This window comes from Columba livia, chromosome 9 (assembly GCF_036013475.1).
Source record: "Columba livia isolate bColLiv1 breed racing homer chromosome 9, bColLiv1.pat.W.v2, whole genome shotgun sequence".
NCBI lineage: Eukaryota > Metazoa > Chordata > Aves > Columbiformes > Columbidae > Columba > Columba livia.
This window is the reverse complement of record NC_088610.1, coordinates 21,808,012-21,827,065: the sequence shown is the minus strand read 5'-3', so window position 1 is coordinate 21,827,065 and position 19,054 is coordinate 21,808,012. Positions and strand designations below refer to the sequence as shown.

Here is a 19,054-nt window from a genome sequence, read left to right as displayed (position 1 = left end):
CATCCCATTAGTGTCATGCTTCATATGTAAGAAGAGTGGGGACCTTCCCAGCTCTCTCTCTCAGGTGTTTTCTCTTGCGTGCATTTTTTCCTTCGCTTGTTTTGTTGGAGTTGGGGGAGTTTTGGTTTGGGACATTAAGTTCAGCATTTTGCCATTTTGCAGAGGCCTCTGAGTCTTTCTGCCTTTTTCCTTTTTACCTCTTTTCGGGACTGGAGTGTGGCTCCCTGGGACCAGCTGCTGAGTGGTGGACAGAGTTCATGAGGAATTGCCTCGAGTATTTTTTATTTCTATTTTATATATATATTTACTAGCAGTGTGTTAGTATTTTGTTGTTTTATTAAACTGTGTTTATCTCAATACAATTTTCTCCATTCGCTTTTGATTCTCTCCCATATTGGGAGGGATAGGGGGTGATGGAGCGGCTATCATGGTTGTATTACTAACTCAGGTTAAACCACGACAGCTTAACAAAATGTTGGTCCTCAAACGAGCTGTTTTAGGGAAACTGCCGTTTTGAGACTGGCTCTGAACGTGCCCTGACGCGGTTTTGCTCCGGGGAGCGGGATTTGGGAGCGGTGGGCAACCTGTGGCTTCTTGGCGAGCGGCCAAAGCGTGGCCAGGACGCCGGTGCTCGCGGGGAACCTCCCGTCTGATCCGCTGCCTTCAAAGCGCCGCCCGAGCCGCTTTCATCTGCCTCGTTATTTCCCCGGCCAAGCTGCGGGAGCCGGGTGGCTGCCGTCGGGCCCGGCTGCAGAGGAGCTGCTCTGCTTCTTGGCATTAATTGGAAATGATCTTTTTTGTTGTTTTATTTTGGGTTCCCCAGCCACGCCGCCAGGGTGCTGCTGCCTGCTGGAGTCCTCTGCAGCACGGGCTTATGAATATGGAAATGGCGCTTGCTGCTTTTCATCTCCGTTCACCGTTCTGATGAATATTTCCCAAATACCGTTGGAGGATTTTAAATTTTTTTTTCTGTTATCTTGACTTGCTGCCCATTCCTTCTCCTCTCCCAAATTAAGGTGTTGTTTTTGCACACTGCTTGGAAGAAAGAGGGGTTTTTGCATGAGAAACTAACCTCATTTTGTTGGCACTTTTCAATTAGAAAATGGGCACCACCAGGTTGAGGAAGGGTTGGGAAGGAGGAGAAGCTCAAAGGGTTATGTTAAAGTGCTTTAGGGCAGGTTTTGGGGAAGGACGTGTCAAGAGGAGGTCTGACTTGGACCTCTTATGGTGCAGGTGGCACCACGCTTGGCTGTGATGCTCCTTGGGGTGGCCACCATGGTGGCCTGTAATTCCAGACATGTGCAAATAGCAAGCCTGGGATTCAAGCTGTGGACAAACTGGTTGGTTCTTTTGCTTTAAACCTGGGAGCTTGTGTTAGTTTTCACTGTGAAAATAAACATCCCCACCTTGTCAGGGTGGGGATGTGCGATTTCACGCCAAGCAGAATCACCAGTGGGTTCCTCTGAGTTTTGCAGGAGGTGGTTTGTCCTTGAGATGCTCCACCGGAGGGATGTGTCTTCGCAAAACCGAGCGTTTCTGGCGAGACGTTCCTCTGCTGTTGACTAAACAAACGGAAAGCGCACATGGTTTTATGGCAAAACGACATTTTCTCATCATGGAAAAAACATAAATAATCATTTTAGCTAAAGACTGGCATTGGGAAATAATGTCGTTTTGCCAGAAATGTAGGGAAACAGTGATAATGTAAAACTGTGGCAGCTTTTGGTGGTGTTGACCTTTCTACCTGCCGCTGGCTGGGGTGGTGGATGTGGCCAAAGTCTTGGGTGCTTCGGGAGGAGCATGTTGCATCTACCCGGCTCTTGTTGTTGATCAGGACAGATGGACAGGGACAGCAGGATACGGGAGGCACAGGAGCAAACCTGTTGGTGTTAGACCTGTCTCTGTGGCTTTTTTTGTTTCTTCTTCTTGTGCAACCCCTAAAACACTAATGATGCGTTCACGCCACCAAAGCTGCAGCCAGCAAACCCCTGTGCTTTGGGGAATTGCTGAGTTTTCTGTCCCATGGCGATGTTTCTGGCTGTGTTCCCGCTCCTCGTTAGGACTTTGGAAAATCTGACCTTGGGTTGGACTCCAGCTTGTGTGCACCTTTTTGCCATAAAGCTTCTCCTTGTATCCCCATGGACCTCGGAGACCAGGAGGGAAGAACTGAGCCCACTGCAGCCCTTCCCAAAGGTCTGCGGGCAGGAGGTGGCACACTGTGAGGTTTAGAAATGATAATTTGTTGGGTTTCCTCTTTGTCTTTGCACCGTCGAAGGGCTCGTGCTCTCCTGCTGGCTTTGCCTCGTGTTCCTGACATTGTCTCAAAGCCTTCATCAGCCTGAGATGAGCCACTTAACGAGCCTGCGGGAACTGTCACCAAGGAAAGGAAAAAAAAAAGAAATTAAAAAATCCCTCGGTATTTTAAGGCTGAGAAAATGGGCTTAATTTCTCAGCAGTGGGGAAAAGAAGAGGGCTGGATTGTTGAGCTCCCTGCACCCCTGGGACACCGGCTGTGCCCATCATGGGGCTGTTAGACCGGAGCGGGTCTGCGCTAGCAGCCGAGCTCGGGGCCGCTCAGGGACTCATTAATCCCGGCTTTTATCGGCACTTAGGCACTTGTGGGAGGCGCAGGCAGAGCGCAGTGTTCATCAGGGGCATCTCGAGGCCCGAAGAGATTGCCGCTGTGTTTTACCATCAGTCACAGGGGGGTCGTTCCCCCCATGAGGTGAAGGGAGGTTTTCTGTATCTATTTGCCGCGTTATGTGTTTGCTGGTTGGGATTTGGTGCCGAGCTCGTGGCTGGCACGAATCCACATTGTTCTCCGTTGTACCCAAAAACCCGGCGGGACCGCCCGCCCCGTCCTCTCCATCACCTCGTGCCCGTCAGAGCTGTGGGTCAATGCGAGATGGAGGCTGGTATTGAATCCGAAAATGAATAATTCATTGGGTTGCGATAGTCCGTGCTCCATTCGGGTTGATATTAAACCCATTCGTCTTGCTCTGCCTTGCTTTATGGCTTCCCTGCGTGGTCAAGGTGCAATGCATCATCAAGGTGGGAGGAAAAGCAGGAGTGGGGAACGTTGGGAGGCCGAGGAAATTGTTCAAGACTTTGGATGAGCTGGGTGGATTTCGCTGCTTATCCTTCAGCAAAATTATTAAACCCTTTCTCTGGTGGTGTTTCACTCTGAAACCTAATGATGGCAAGGTAATACCTCACTAGAAAATGACAGTAGCTGTGGGTCTCTCAGCTTTTATCCCTTTGGACTCTGAGGATGGGGCACTGAGTTTATATCTGCTGGAATCATGCTGACATTCTCTCTGGCCTTCCCAGTACCAGGCAATAACTCAGTTTCACAGAGAAGCCAGCGAAGGATAAAGTTGGGGTCTAAATCAGTGTTATGCTGAATTTTTACTTTGTATTTATAAACTACAGGAGAAGGAGTGAGAGAGCGATCTGGCTGCTTCCTGGGCTTGTCTCGCTTTCATTTTCCCCTCCTGGCAAATTTCTGCCATAGCATGGTCAGGATAACGAACCCACCTGTGTGCTCGCAACAGCTGGAAATCTGAGCTAGCGGGGATGGCAAAATTAAAGAAAAAACCTCACAAAATAAGATCAAAGCTGGGCTGCGATGCAGGGGCTGCTCCTTGAGCGTCCCCTGCATCCTGAGCATCCCCTGCATCCCGAGCATCCCCTGCATCCTGAGCGTCCCCTGCATCCCGAGCGTCCCCTGCATCCCGAGCGTCCCCTACATCCCGAGCGTCCCCTACATCCCGAGCGTCCCCTACATCCCGAGCATCCCAAGCGTTCCCTACATCCCGAGCATCCCCTGCATCCCAAGTGTCCCTTGGATCCCGAGCATCCCCTGCATCCTGAGCGTCCCCTGTATCCTGAGCATCCCCTGCATCTCAGTCCTTCAGCCCTGCTTCAGTTGCCGACTGATGCACCAGAGCTGGGGGGGTTATTTTGGCCTTGTCCATCCTTTTGGTTTCTTCGTCTCCTTCCTCCTTTTGTCCCTCCCTCCTGCCTTGTGTGTGGAGGGCTGGATTTGGGGAAGAGGGCAGCGGGGAGGACACATCCCACCAGTGGAAAATCCAGCAGTGAGCAGCCCTGTGCCGGTTTCCCTGTCATCCTTCCCCCCGCCCAGCAGCCCTGGTGGTAATTACCCATTTCCTCCATTTGTCCATCACGGGAGGCTGCAAACAATAGCAGAGCGCAGAATTTATAAAGTGATTTTTTTTTAATAATAATAATTACAAGCATTTTGTAATCAGTAGCAGAATAACTTGCTAACTCTTCAAAAAAGGGAGACTTGAAGTTTTCCCCGTCAAATTGTTGCTTGTGCTGAGAACTGGCTCACTTCGCTCTCTTTGCCTGTGCCTTTGTATTGCAGGGTCTGCAGAAAGGCCCTTTTTTGTCGTTTTTAGGGTGTTTGTTTGTTTGGGGTTTTGTTGTTTGTTTGTTTTCTCCATGCTGCTGGTCCATGTCTTTCCCCTGCTCTGGATTTGCTTTAGTAGAGCTGAGCCATCCCAGCTGGCTGGGAAGAGCATCCTTCTCCTCTGGTTTTGAAGCAAAAATGTTTTGGTAGTAGGATTTCAAGTAGGATTTCAAGTTTTTCTCCTTAAAGAAGCTTGTTTGGTGGCGCAGGATGGGGTGGCCAGCATGTCAGGGCTGCTCCTCCCTGGGCATCGCTTGGGTGCCTGGGCCACAAGAACCATCCAAAAAGCTGCTTTTAGCCCAAAGTGAGAGAGCATCCGCACAGCCGGGGCACTTTAGCGACAGTCGAAACATCCATGAGGTGTTTTATTCCACGTTTAGCTAAGCCACAGACCTTACTCAAAATAGACCTTTTCCTCCTTTTTTATGTTTTTTTGCACATTATCAAGTTTCCTGCCCCCTCCCTCCCACCCGAGCTGTGCTGGGAAGTGGCAGCTCTCCCGGCTCTTCCCGAATCCGGGGGTGATGCTGTAGGGACAGGGTGATGCTGTAGGAACAAGGTGATTGATGCCGGAGGGATGGGGTGATGCTGGAGGGACAAGGTGATTGATGCTGGAGGGTCGGGGTGATGCTGGAGGGACAGGATGTGATGCTGGAGGGTTGGGGTGATACTGTAGGGACAGCGTGTTGCTGGAGGGACAGGGTGTGATGCTGGAGGGTCGGGGTAATGCTGTAGGGACAGCGTGATGCTGGCGGGATGGGGTGATGCTGAAGGGGCAGCAAGATGCTGGAGGGACGGGGTGACGCTGGAGGGACGGGGTGATGCTGGAGGGACAGGGCGACGCTGGAGGGACAGTGTGATGCTGTAGGGACATGGTGATGCTGGAGGGACAGCGTGATGCTCCCCTTTGTCGCAGGGGCTTTGCCTTCTCCTGGCAACCATCTCCCCGCTTCTGCCGCTGGGTGGAACAGGCAGCCCAGTTTTACCACGGCCACACTGCAGGGGAGAAGAGTTTGAATAGCTATGCCTCAAAAAAAAAAAAAGAAAAAATTGGAAAGAAAACGGAAAAAAATGTGTGATTTTTCTTAAATTATGCCTTAATGAAGGTATCCATTAACCCCTGTAATAATTTTGTAAGGGAAATGTCCAGGAAAACCTTGTTAATTTCTTTTTTTATAATGAGTGTGATGGGTTTTAATGGGAGTCTTAATTAGATGTTATTAGCCAAAATGTTCCTCTGGTGGATTCAAGCCCTTTTCTCTCCCCCAGCACAGTGATGGGGAAGGACTGTCTGTCTGTCTGTCCTGGATGTGGCTGGGGGGAGGCCCAGGCCTTGCTCCGTGGCTCTGCCCCCCAAATCTCCAGTGGGGTCCAGGGGCTCAGCACCACCATCCAGCCGCCTCCAGAGCAGAAAGGAGGGAGAAACCTGGAAATAGCTCTGGGGAGGGGGTGAGCAGGGGCCTCAGAGGGGTTACGGAGCAGCCTCTGAGCTGTCACTTGGGGCTTGATTTTTCTGCATGGTGGTTTTATTTTGTTCCTCCTCAAATTGTACCATGGGCCATTTATGTATTTCTCCCTGCTCTATAATGAGAACTTCTGAGTGGTATCACAGAATGTTAGGGATTGGAAGGGACTTCAAAAGATCATCTAGTCCAATCCCCCTTCCAGTATTAAAACAGGAAGAAAAACGTGCTCTCGGAGGAGCTGCCACGGCCACGAGCATCCCCGCAAAACCCACCCAGGTTTTTAACCTCCCCTTTTGTCCCCAGCCCCGGTTCCCACCCCAGCAGCATCACGTCCAGGGCCGGGATTGTTCTCCAGGACAATGGCAGAGCCGGAGGAAGCGCCGGATCCGGGCGCCCGCATTGTTCCAGCCCTGTTTGCAAACCGCCAGCACCTGGCAAAGCCACTGACTCAGCCTGCTGAGTTTTAAAGCCTTTCTATAACTTTTTCCCTTTATTTTTTTAAAGTCACAAGAGAGCTCTTTTGAGAACAGCTTCAGCCGGTGATGTTTTGCTGCTGTTTGTTTGCAAGGGCTGGGGATCTCAGTTGTGTTTGGGGCTGTGCTGCAGCAGACAATAATAATTAAAGATGGAGATTTTTTTACCCTAGCTGGTTAGTAGTAATAATAATCAGAAAAAGGAGTGTTTTTTACCGTGTTTGCTAGTAATATAGGAAAAAAAAGCTTTTCCCCCCTTGCAAGCCATGCAATAACTCATTGGCATCCCTCAGTGTTTGGGAGCTGTGCCCTGGGGTTGCATTCAGGCTTTGCGGGTCTCCTGCTTTGGGAAACAGGCCTTGGCTGATGGTGTTTTAATGCGTGGTGTAAATAGAAGCCGTGAAAAAGCCGTGGAGTTGGTGGAACAAGTCGAGGAAAGATGGAGGGGAAAAAGAAAGCTCAATCAGCGCGAATTATTGAGGTTTTAATTTTCCCCCCCGTGGTGACAAATGGGGTGATGCCCTGGGTGTCACCTCCCAGTATGTTAAAAGTGGTTGTGAACCGCATCGCTTACTTTTCACATTAAGCCCTACTTGTGTGATATTTGTCGTGTGAAAATGGGTTTTTAGGATGAGAGAACTGTGAGCTGGTCACCTTGATGCTTGGTGTGGTCGTGGCCATCACTGCCCGTGATGCTCTGGTCCATGCGGGTAAAGCTTTGCCCTCTCCTTGCTTTTTGGGGTGGGGGTGGCAAAGCGCAGGGCACGGGGCTCCAACCTCAGCTCTGCTTTCTGGGCTTTGCTGTCTAAAAGCAGAGGTGTCCTGGGGAACTGATATACAAGGGGAATTAGGAATTAAGTGTCTACCCCAGCTCAACTCTGCTGGGTCTGCAGCCTGGATGCTAAATTGCCTGTGAGGTGGGACTTGATATTGGCATATTTTGATCTGATTTTTTAATGTTTTACTTTATTATATTACCTATCTGCATCCAGGTGTGATAACACCAGGGTGCTTAAAACCATTAGCTCAATAAACTTGCTCTGGCTGTAGCTTTGGGACATGTTGATGCACGTTGGCACATGTCCCCTTGGTGGCCCGTCACCCTTCTTGGGAACAAAGATTATTTTGGTGCTTGTGGGTTTTGCTCTGCTGCAAAATAGGGAATCTGTTCGAAAGCTTGAAATGGTTCTGGGCACAGCGTGGAGGTTCTCTGGGCGCTGCTGGGGACGGTCATCGTCTGGCTAAGCCCAAACATCCCTATTTTGCCATGGGCATCAGTTTGAACATGTTGGGTGAGCAGGGCTGGGATGGGGGCATCAGGGTGAGACCTGGAGCTATCGCATACCTCCCATCTCCACATCCCATCTGCTCACGAGCTCTTAATCATGTATTATTATTATTTAAGACAACTTATTCTTAGAGAGCCCAAGGTGCAAATTATAGTTCCCAGCTAAGAAAAGCTTCCAGAGCTGCCTGCGTACAGTAAATCCCCACAATTTCGGGTGGCTCTGACTTATGCATAGCAGATGTTGAGGATGGAGGAGACCGTTACTATTTCTTTTTCCCCTCTTGTTGCTGCTGTTGGTGGGTATTTGGTGGGGAGACACTGCTGGTTCTCAGAGGGGGGGGTTTTGGGTGCTCTCCACCCCGCAGCCCCTGCCTTGGGCATCAGTCTTGGCTCCAGTGGTGGCACCAACACAGCGCCAGCTTGGTCATGCCATTTACAGAAAGTTTTTTCCCAAAATCTGGTGTTTTTTGAGCAGGTTACGTGCCATGGCGCAGGGTTGAGCTGGTGCAGGACTCGGAGAATCATGGAATGGTTTGGGTTGGAAAATGTCAAGAATAGAGTGGAGAGGGAGAACGTGGGCATGAAAAAATAAATAAGTGGAAGGGAGATGGGTAAAACTTTCAGAAATTGCTTTTTTAGGTGTTTTCTGGCTCCTGGAGGTTAGGGCTGATAAGGGCTGCTTGGCAGGAGCAGGGCAAGTCAATGGCAGTGGGTGGGAAAGGAGGTGTTATTAAAAGAGAGAAATAGCACAAAATATATGGATGTGATGCTTATGTATAGAAATAATAGTAAATTGCACCTGGCTGCCAAGAATATGTTTTGCTGCTGAAAATGCCACCCCAGGGTGGAAAGGGAGCTTTGCTGAGGCCTCGTGGGATGATGGTGGCATGATCGCTGGGACGTGTGACGGAGGGAGCAGCCGGTGCCACCGGTCCTTGGGTGGTGCTGCGTGTCCCCCCTTCTCTCTGCGGCTGAGTAAGGAGGTGCCTTTCCTCCGAGGAATAGTAATTATGCCTTGTTCTGTTATAAATATTCATAGGGGAGCTCTCTTAATTACTTTTCTAATTAATTCCGTGAGTGGGGCTCTTGTGGTTGGTGAGGGATGTGGGGAGAGTGGTTGCGCCGTGGTCGGGGCGCCTTCCCCTTGCCGAATCCATCCTCCCTTGCCAAATCCATTCCTTGGCACGGTCCTCAAGCAATCAGCCAAACCACAGCCCCCGGGGCTCATTGCTGCTGGGATGGGAAGGGTCCCGCTTCATGATGGGACATCCCACCACTGCAGTGCCACCCAAGGCGTGATGTTCTCCAGTGCCGTGGCACGGACACGAGGAGACCGTATGTCCACGTCCCTGCCCCATGGCTAAAACTCCCCCAACGCCATCCCGGGGTGACTCAACCTTTTGCGGCATCAGCACTAATGAGAACCACTTCAGATGTAATTAATAAGCACTTGATGTTCTCTAGATTGAGGGGACACTGCGTGGCGTGAGGAGGAAAAAGTGCTTAATTAGTTGCCATTAGGAAGGGGAGATATTTGCTTCCCAGGCAGGAGGGGTTTGTGCTTCGGATGCCGCCCCGATTTCCCAATCAGAAGAGGGGTTGGAGTTGCAGAACAACATTGGTGGTTCCTGAAATATCCCCGGAAGGGCTCAGCATAATTTCCAAGGGGTTTCTAACTGCTGTACCTGGGGAAAGAGCTGCTCCCTGAGACAGACCCACCATGAGTTTGGTGGCAGCTCGCTTTCCTGCTTGGTCGGTGGCTCGACAGCTCATGCGGGCGTTAAGTGGTACATGAAAGTATTGACTCTTGCATACGATCTCCAGCCCATGTCCATTGACCCCTGGAGTCTCACATTGCTGTGGTTCACAGGGAAAATAATCTCATTTGATGACTCCTCTGTTGAGCCTGCTGCCTAGGGTGGGTGTAGGACATCCTCTGGGGCTTGTGTTTTTGGGACATGCCTGAATTTTGATCCCCTGCAGTTGCTTGCTCCAAACTCACCGGGAGGTTCGTTGCAGGTGACATTGTCCTGGTGGTCCCTCTGCTTGGCCCCGTTGACCAGAACCAGTGTGATCTGACACACATCAGCATCTCCAAGGTGGCCCGTGAACATCGCTTGCCTTAGCGGTGCCGGCCACCCTAAGCTCAGCTTTAGTTGTATCCCCCTCAGTAAAACCAAACCTGCCCCGGGTTGCAAGGGTTTCCTGAAATCCAGATTATGGCTGTGCTTGTGGTTAAGACAGGGCACCCAGCTGTGACAAACCAACCCGGTTTTTAGAAATGGGTGAAGCGGTGGGACAGGAGCTCGGCTTTCCTGTTCTGCTCCCAGTGCCGTCCAGCTCGCCGGCACCGCTCCTGTCCCGCTCACTCATCCTATCCTTAAATTGCTTTTCATCACTGGTGTAGGATGGATTTCTTGGCTTGCTCCCCAGCCCTGAGCTCTGGTTTTAATGTACAGCAGAGATGTAAATGTTCGTCTAGCGCCAGTCGGGGCGGGGAAGCCCGGGATAGGGGGTTGGACATCGCTGTCTGTTTAGCGGTAAATCAATCTCCCCTTTCTTAGATCGCATCCCCGGGGAGAGTTATGTCGTGGCATTTAATTTGTAGCTAGTATTCAGATAGCTCCTGGCCCCGCTGCCCCTCAGGGTTTGGAGCAGCAGTGACAAACCTGGTGGTGACAAAACCAGCCCCATCCTGGCAGCCCTGCCAGAGGGAAGAGGCTGCGGCCGCTAAATATGCTTTTAAAGAAGAGCATAAGGAGGCTAAATAGCCGCAAATCATCACCAAGAACTCCATCCCCCTTCGTTGGTTGAATCAGAATAATAAGCTCGGGCAGCGTTAGGATGATGAGGAGCATCTGGTGCCAATCACCGCTGTGGGCACATGGGGCTGGTCGCTCCACCGTCAGCCTCCCTGCATATACACATGAATTGTCAGTGTTTGATCAAATTATTTAGTGTTTGGTCACTGAAAGTGGGTGCTCGGAGAGGCAGTGCTGGCCTCATCCTTCCCTGCAACGCCTGCCTCTGTTGTGATGCTTTAATTCCTAGTGGGAAGAGCTGAAACACTGGGGAGAAATGGAGATGGGCTGGGGGTCTCCATGAGCTGCACCAGCCGTGTTTCACCCTGATTTCTCGTGCAAAAGTGCTGGAGCAGAAGGTCCTTGTTATTTATATTTTATGTATATATTTATGTAATGTACATCACTATTTTGCCGTCTGGTTTATGGAAAGGAACGGAAGCTGCTGACAGACGGAGCTGCGGTGAGAGATGGGGCAACCTCGGACCGAAACAAAGTGGAAACTAAAGGAAAGCAAAACCTGAGTGGGTGAAAAGTGATTTGCAAAAGTGACCTTGAAAGTTGGTTGTTTGGTTTTGTCTAATTTTTCTGCCCCGTTGACTGTTTTGGAGCGAGCTGGCAGCCCCGCGGCACCGTCTGCACAGGGCCTGTGCGCTCTCGTTTTCATCCAACAAACAGGTTTGGGACAGATTTCCTCCTTAGACCTCCAAAATCCCCCCAGCCGTGAAAAACAGAGACAGCCAAGCCCGGAGTGGTGCCTAAATGGGCAAGCCTGGAAAGGTGGGTGCCACAGCAGGGAGCCAAACCCGACTTCTGCCGTGCCGTAGTCTGGGCTTAAACTTGCTCTTTAGGGTGAGATATCAGCTAAAGCATTGGTATCAAAGCTCTTTTGCAGCCAGAGACCCTTAATTTTCCCAAGCCCACCTTCCTGGGGGAGAAATGCTGCTTCTTAACCCAAGTGCCTTTCAAATCCTGCCCCATACGTTCCTGCTTCAATTTGAGAAAACAAAAACAAACCCAAAAAACCCTGAGAAGCAAAAAACCACGTTGAATTTGACTTTCCTTCCACGAATAAACCATGGCGAGCCGAGCACGGCAGCCGCTGATTTTAATTTACAAGTGTCCCAAGGCGGATCTAAACCTATTCCTCCGGAGGTGAAGGGCTGGTTTAATTAACCGGCTGTGTAACGAGGAGCTGGGGCCTCTTCCCTCTGCACGCTGGGGAGAGGCGAGACCCATCGCCCGCAGGATGCGAACCCAGGCTCTGGGTAGCTCGTGTTTATCTCATGAATTTCTGCCTCGACAGAACCCAAAATAGGGAAACAATGCAACGAGATGGTGCTGGTTGTAATTAGGTTGGGTGAGCGCTCTGCGTGATCTGAAGTGGTGGGAGTTTGTGCGTTTGGCGAAGTTTGCACCAAAATGATGTTTGGTGGCTGATGTGGCATTTCTGGGTACCCTCCCTCCCCTTGTCTCCGGATCACAGCTTTCTGTGCTTGATGTGAAAGGGAATCAGATTATTAGAAAGTCAAAATAGAGGAAAAAAACCCACAAAACAACCCCCCACGAGAGATGCAGGAGGGATGACGGGAGAGCATCAAGTAGGGATGCAATTAAATCTCTGGCAACGAGTGCCCGCTCCCTGCTTGGATGTTTGCAGAGGGGATGATGAGGGCACCCTTGTCATCCTTTGAAGATGGGGACATCGCAGCCCCCGCCAGTGACATGAGGGTGACAGTTTGCCCGATTCTGCTGTTTTATTTCCCCTTAAACTGCATCCCTGGTGTCATCAGCACATCAAAGCGATGCAAACCCAAAAGCATCGGTTGTGTCACAGCCCGTGGTGACACGGGCTCTGCAGCCTGGTGTGTGTGTCCCCCGGGGACAAGGTGCCACCGGTCCCCTCAGCGCTGCCTGCATGGTCTTGCTGCTAAAATACCCATCATTTGGAAGGCTGAAAAACTGATAGTTTTTGGGTTTTTTTTGTGTGCTTAAAGATAATTATATTCTGTGTCAAAAGCATCTGCAAAATGTACAGGGGGTTTCTCGCAAGCGTCTCCTCTCTTTTTTCAGTTTTCATCCAAAATTGTGAGCTTCGTGCACAAAGTACTTTGTTTAGGAGACAAGTTTTATTTCTCTTAATGAAAAATTGTTGGCAGAAAGTTGGGAAATGGCCCTGAATCCATTTCCAGCGGGCTCTAAGTGCAACAAGCTGCGGTTCCTCCTTCTTTTGTGGCCCACGGTGTCCTCAAACCCAACAGGGCACCTTCCCCGCTGCCCATCTCCCAGGGGTGCTGGTAGGCGCCAGCCACACATCTTTTTGGAGCAAGGCTGGATTTTCTAGGCTTTTCTAGAGCCTTTGAGGGTGACATTCCTCTCCGTGCCACTATCTTCCTTAAAGGCATCATCTTGTGTAGCACTATTACTTCTAACCCATCTTTTCATCACCTGCTGTGCTGGCATGACCATGGGCACATGCTTAAAAACTCAGGTTTTGCTCTCCAAAGGTGTTGGACCCAAATGGGCACCCAAAACGAACATGAATTTGGGAAAACCTGGCAAATGCAGTTATCTGTGCCCCAGCGGTGACGTCGGGGCCATGGGAATGATGAGACGGTGCAGACTGTCGTTTCTGCAAGTGAAGGGAGCCAGGGTGGGGAATCGCAAGCTGAAGTCTGTAATTCTTTGCAGAAGCCTGTATTTTAAAACCCAGTAAAGAAAAAAATGCCACTCTGCATCCCCAGGGAGCTTTACAGCGAGTTAATACAGAAGAGATGTCTCCTTCCTTTCTTTCTTTCTTCTTCTTTTTTTTTTTTCTGACTGAAGCTTCCCTGAGAGAGTAATTAAAAAGTGCAAGTTCCAGGCGTTATCCAAGAGGATTTATTCTGAAAAATGAAATGCTTGGATGCCCCCGCACTTGCACTCTTTGTGCTGAGGCTCTGGTCTGTTGGTGGCGGTTTGCCTGGGGCTGGATGAGCAGACAGGTCCCGCTTACCTCCAGCTCTTTTTGCAACCCTGGCACCTGAAATATAAGGGTGCAGGGTACACGCTGTTAAGACAGCAGAGTTTTCAGCAGCAAAAAGCCTCGTTGCTTGTTCAATAATACATCCCACCCTGTGCAAGGTGGTGATGGGGATGCAGGTCTGCAGCGCCTTTGCCAGGTGGGACATGGCCACATCCCAACCCAAAAGCTTTTGGGGGGTTATTCAGCCCTGTGGGGTGCTGCAAATTTGCTGCCGTCCCCACCATCAACCTTTAGGCACGAGAGAGACTTGCATCTATATTTTTTCCCAAAAAAACCCCTCCAGCGATGACATCTCGCTGCAAGAAGCCTGGGTTTAAGCAGCCCCGCAGCGATGCTCCATCTCATCTCCAAACACCTGCGTCAGCCTGGGAAGGGGCTTTCCTGCTTCATCATTTGCAAACTCACCCTTAGTGCTTAAACACGAGAAAATAGATAGTTAAGCACATCATTAATCATACCCAGCCCACACAATCAACAATCAATTAATTCTCCTCCGGGCAGAAGGGATGAGGGTTGCGGGTTGCAGAGGGAGCCCGTTCCTGCAGGGAATACCGAGGCAGAGCCTCGTCCTGTGCTCAATCTCAGGCGTTATCGTGGCTCCAGACCTTGCCAGCTCCGGGAAACTTTTTTGCAGTGGCCCTTAAATCACAGCAGACGCTGCACTTGCTGTTAGTGGTGTGATTTATTGCTCCCTCCCGGGCTCGAGCCCTCTATCTGAGCCTTTACGCCCAGACTGCGCGTTTACCATCCAAAGGGTTATGGATCCCACGGTGGGCGAGTGTCCATAAATCCTGAGGGGGCTTCGGGGGGTTTGGCTTTGGTTTTGGCTTTAGGTTCATGGTTCAGCTCCCCCAAAAAGTGGGGGGGGACCTGGGCAGTGGTGAGAGTGGAGGCTGCAGCTTCGGGAGGAAGGAGAAGACATCAACCTGCCCTGAAACTGCGGGGGACTTGAGGCAAGCACGGGGTAATTACAGGAGAGAAAAGCTAATTGGTAATAATAGCAATTAAGAGGCACGGGCCTGCAGATTACAGGAATTTATGGATAAGCGAAGTGATGAAAGGAACCTGAGGGCACTGGGTTGCAGAGTGTGCTTTGCTCAGGTGTTTTGATGAAGCATCACTTGGATTAATTGTAATTAAAAATTAACAAACCCCTTTAACCCACCCACCATGGGAGGACCACCGAGTCCTCCGCATCCTACCACAGCCAGGTGGGCTACAAGGTGTGACTGTAGTGCTGTCACCCCCTTGTCCTCTCCTGTGTCTCATCCTGGTACTGCTGCCCTCTCCATCCTATTCCTCCAAAGAACCCAGCACGTTTCTGAGCACATTCTCCAACTCCAGAGCCCACAAGTTGCAGGTCTCATGGATGCTAACGCTTGCTGGTGGGACCACAACGACTGTGTGGGGAGGTGCTGGTGGCGAGAGGTGAAGAAATGGAGATCCACCTCCAAGTCTTGGTGGCCACACATGGTTGTGTCTCCTGCCTTGTGAGTCTGGTGGAACTTGGTGTCTCCAGGGTGCAGGGCTTGCAGTGTCCATGGGAACTTGCAAGTCCATGGGGCTCAGGGAAGGGTCTATATTGGCATCTCCAAGTTGTCACCGCAAGGCCTTCATGTCCCCACTCCATGTCCTGCAATGCGTGGTGGTCCCATATGTCTGCACAACGCAGTGGGTGATGGCCCATAAGGTGCTTCCATAAGGACAGAGATGTCCTCCCATAGTGGGGAGGACGGAGGGCGGCATGAGATGGTGACTGGTCCCTCTGGGATGCCATGTCCCCACCTGGCTCTTAGCACGGTTGGAAAGAGACGGTTCATCACCACCAGTTTTGTGCCTAAGGCAGGGAGGGGGGCAGATATCCTGCATAATAAAATTGTAAAATATTGTTTTGATTTATCCCTTTTTATCATCTTTTAATATCTGGAAAGGCTGTGCGAGCAAGAGGCCTTCATGAGTTTTGAATGACAGGTTAAAGGGCTCCAATAAAGATTAGATGGTCCACTATCTCCCAAGGAAATTGCATCAAAGTGGTTCCTCCTGCTTGCTCCTATTAATTTCCTCTTTGTGGCTGCTCAGAGATGCCTCATATCCTGATGCAGCAGACAGGGGCTAAGAGGCACTTTCCATTATCTCGATGATCTCCGTGTTTATGAGACACTCAGGGCGTTTCTCCGGCGAGCCGTGCCTAGGAGCCACACGGAGATGGGACCATGGTGTGTGTGAGGGCAGGAGCCATAACCCCTGGCCGGGTGGTGGAGCTGGATGGAGGGGCATCTGGTCCCTCTGTGCCAAAATACAGCTGCTGCCTTCTGGAGCCTTGGGTTTCCTTGGGGATGAACATGGATGAACATCCCTTTGTTGGTGGGGCAGGGACAAGGGACCCATCGTTGTCACTCCATCTTGCCCCTCTAACCACGGAGCAGACAGCTGATGAACGACACCTCCCCCTGGCACTGATTAAAGCTGTAACTGGAGCATGTTCTCCTTTATGAATGAGTTCCCATTCAGGATGGTGATTAGCCCCAGCCTGGGGCTGCACGGGATTAACGAGATGGACCCATCAGACGCTGTCATGGGTGTTGCATCAAATTTTACATTAAGTATTTAAATTTTGCATGGAAAAAGACCTGAGCTGTGACGTTGGGGTGTTGGGGAGGGACATTTTGGCTCAGCAGAAGGGTAGCGCTGTCCTGCCCATGCGTGTCTGTGTCCCTGTGGGTGCTGGTGGGGACGGGGGTCCCGCAGCCCCCACTGTCCCCTGCCCAGGTATGAGCCGTGAGGAATGAAGCAGCCACAGCCCCCATGCTCTGCCTGGCTAATTACTGTTGTTACTGTACCATTTCTGGTGTCTCCAGAAATAATTCCTGGCCAGTGTGGAAAATTTGGGCCATCCTAGCTTTGTAGGGAGGTGCCACCCTGTTCAGCTCGGGTACAGGGGTGAAGCTTTTCTGGGTCTTTCTTCTTTCTCTTTTTTTTCTCTCTTTTGCTCTCTCTTTTTTCCTCTCCCTTTCTCCCTTTCTCTCTTTCTCTCTTCTCCTCCTTCTCCTTCTCCTTCTCCTTCTTTCTTTCTCCTTCTCTTTCCATCTTTCCCTCTTTCCCTCTCTCTTTTTTCTCTCATTCCCTCTCTTTTTTCCCTTTTTCTTTCCCTTTTTCCCTTTCATTTTTCTTTCTCTTTTTTTCCCTTTCCAGTTTCCCATTTTCATTTTCTTTCCCATTTTCTTTATCACTTCCTTCCCTTCCTCCCCTTTTCCCCCCCCTTTTCCTTTTCCCTCTGCCCTCTCCCCAGGACACAGCCCCCACCTCTCCTCTCCTCTCTCCACAGCCTGCCCGGCGGGGACGTTCAAGGCCAGCCAGGGTGCGGGGGTCTGCACGCTGTGCCCCCCCAACAGCCGCTCCACCGCCGAGGCCTCTCCGCTCTGCACCTGCCGCAACGGCTACTACCGCGCGGATTTCGACCCGCCAGCGGCCGCCTGCACCAGTGAGTAACAACTCGGGGTCGGTGGGGGATGTGGTGGGGTCTCACTCATCCCCACTGCAGGGGAATAACGTCTCAATCCCTTGGTTTTCACAAAATCCCAGAATATCAGGGGTTGGAAGGGCCCTGGAAAGCTCATGCAGTGCAATCCCCCCATGGAGCAGGAACACCCAGATGAGGTTACACAGGAAGGTGTCCAGGCGGGTTGGAATGTCTGCAGAGAAGGAGACTCCACAACCTCCCTGGGCAGCCTGGGCCAGGCTCTGCCACCCTCACCAGGAACAAGTTTCTTCTCCTCTTTCAGTGGAACCTCCTGTGTTACAGTTTGCACCCATTGCCCCTTGTCCTGCCACTGGTTGTCACCCAGAAGAGCCTGGCTCCATCCTCCTGACACTCCCCCTTTCCGTCTTGATCCCCAGGAATGAGTCACCCCTCAGTCTCCTCTTCTCCAGCTCCAGAGCCCCAGCTCCCTCAGCCTTTCCTCACACGGGAGATGTTCCACTCCCTTCAGCATCTTGGTGGCTGCGCTGGACTCTCTCCAGCAGTTCCCTGTCCTGCTGGAGCTGAGGGGCCACAACTGGACACAATATTCCAGGTGTGGTCTCCCCAGGGCAGAGCAGAGGGGCAGGAGAACCTCTCTGACCTACTGACTACCCCCTTCTAATCCACCCCAGGTACTATTGGCCTTCCTGGCCACAAGGGCCCAGTGCTGGCTCATGCTCACCCTGCTGTCTCCAGGACCCCCAGGTCCCTTTCCCCAAATGCCGAGCGATGGGACAGCCCCACAACCCACCTTTCCTGTTGAATTTGTTATGTATCACATTAAGCATTGATATTCAGCGTGGTGGCGTGAGCGATGCATCGCTGTGCAGCTGGCTGCTGAGCCGCCGTTGATGGCACAGCGGCCTCAAGCCTGGCTTTTGGGGAGAAAAAAGCCCAGGAGAGAAAAAAGAGCTGCTGTGCTTTTCACCTCACTGGAGACATGAGTCTCAGCCTTAGCATCACCCCCCCAAATATGCTCCAACCCCTTGAATCATCCCATCAGAAGCTTTAGCGCAAGGATGCTCTGCACCCTGGGGAGTGCCCAAAATGCACGTCGAAAACAGGGGAAGGATTTGCATGTTTTACTGGATCCCTTCAGCTGTCAGAGCGGAGGTAGTCAGCAGGTAGCACAACTGCAGATAAATCTATATATCTTTATTACGTCTCGTTACATAGCGGATTTACAGTAGCGCTGCGCTACGGGAATACAGCACGAAAAAGTTCATTTGCTGATTTTTATTTCTTCTCGTCGACGTTTAATTTTACAGCCCTCTAATTCGAGGTGCCAGCTGTTCGCCCACAAAGTTTCTCCATGTCAGAGGAGTTAAATCACAGTGCAGTGCTGCTCTGGACCTGAGCCCTTTCCCAGGGTGATATCTGCCGGTCTGGTCCCCAACTGTGGCCTAGGGAGGGAATTAATTGGAGAGGCAGTGATTTGCCTCTAGGCCAGGGAAAAAAGGCAGTTTTCTCCCTTTTTCTAGAAAAAAAATCTTGAAAATATATTGTCTGCTTAAGATACTAAGAGGGGGATTGGATTAAGGTTCCTTGAGATGGGTGTCAGCTTTTTTTGGGGGGTAACTTGCTGCTTATTGATTTTCATCTGCATCCTTTGCAAGTCCTCCAGGCTGAGTCTCCCTGGGGAACTGGTGTCCTGCCCCCAGCGTGTCCCCCTCCCATAAACCCTCTTTGACATCTCCACTATGTGCTACTGTGATTTTGGGGAGCCCCACAATGGGATGTCAGCCCTACAATGGGATGTCTGTAGAGCCTCGAGTCCATGAAAGCGAGGACCCCACACTGGTAGCTGGAGAATTAAAGCAAATGGAAATTTTAAATTTTATTCTTTTTTTTTTTTTTTAAAAGGCTTTTTTTTTCTAGGCATTTGAACAAAACGCTTTTATCTGCAGTATCTGTAGCAGAAGCTCAGGGAGCAGGGTGACCTCCCCATCCTGTGTCACCCCAACGCAGATGAAGCCACCTCTGCCCATCCCATCCTCAGACACTAATGGGGCTAATTTATCTGCAAGCACTAACGATGTTCCCCAG

At 51.0% G+C, this 19,054-nt stretch overlaps 1 protein-coding gene across 1 annotated transcript in view; it reads left to right on the top strand.

Annotated features, from left to right (window-relative positions):
• EPHB1 (EPH receptor B1) overlaps positions 1 to 19,054 on the top strand; it is a 71,451-nt gene that overhangs the window by 28,055 nt on the left and 24,342 nt on the right. The window contains exon 4 of the mRNA XM_065074250.1: positions 16,814 to 16,969. Coding sequence (XP_064930322.1) covers positions 16,814 to 16,969 — 156 coding nt within the window. The remainder of the gene's footprint in view (positions 1 to 16,813; positions 16,970 to 19,054) is intronic.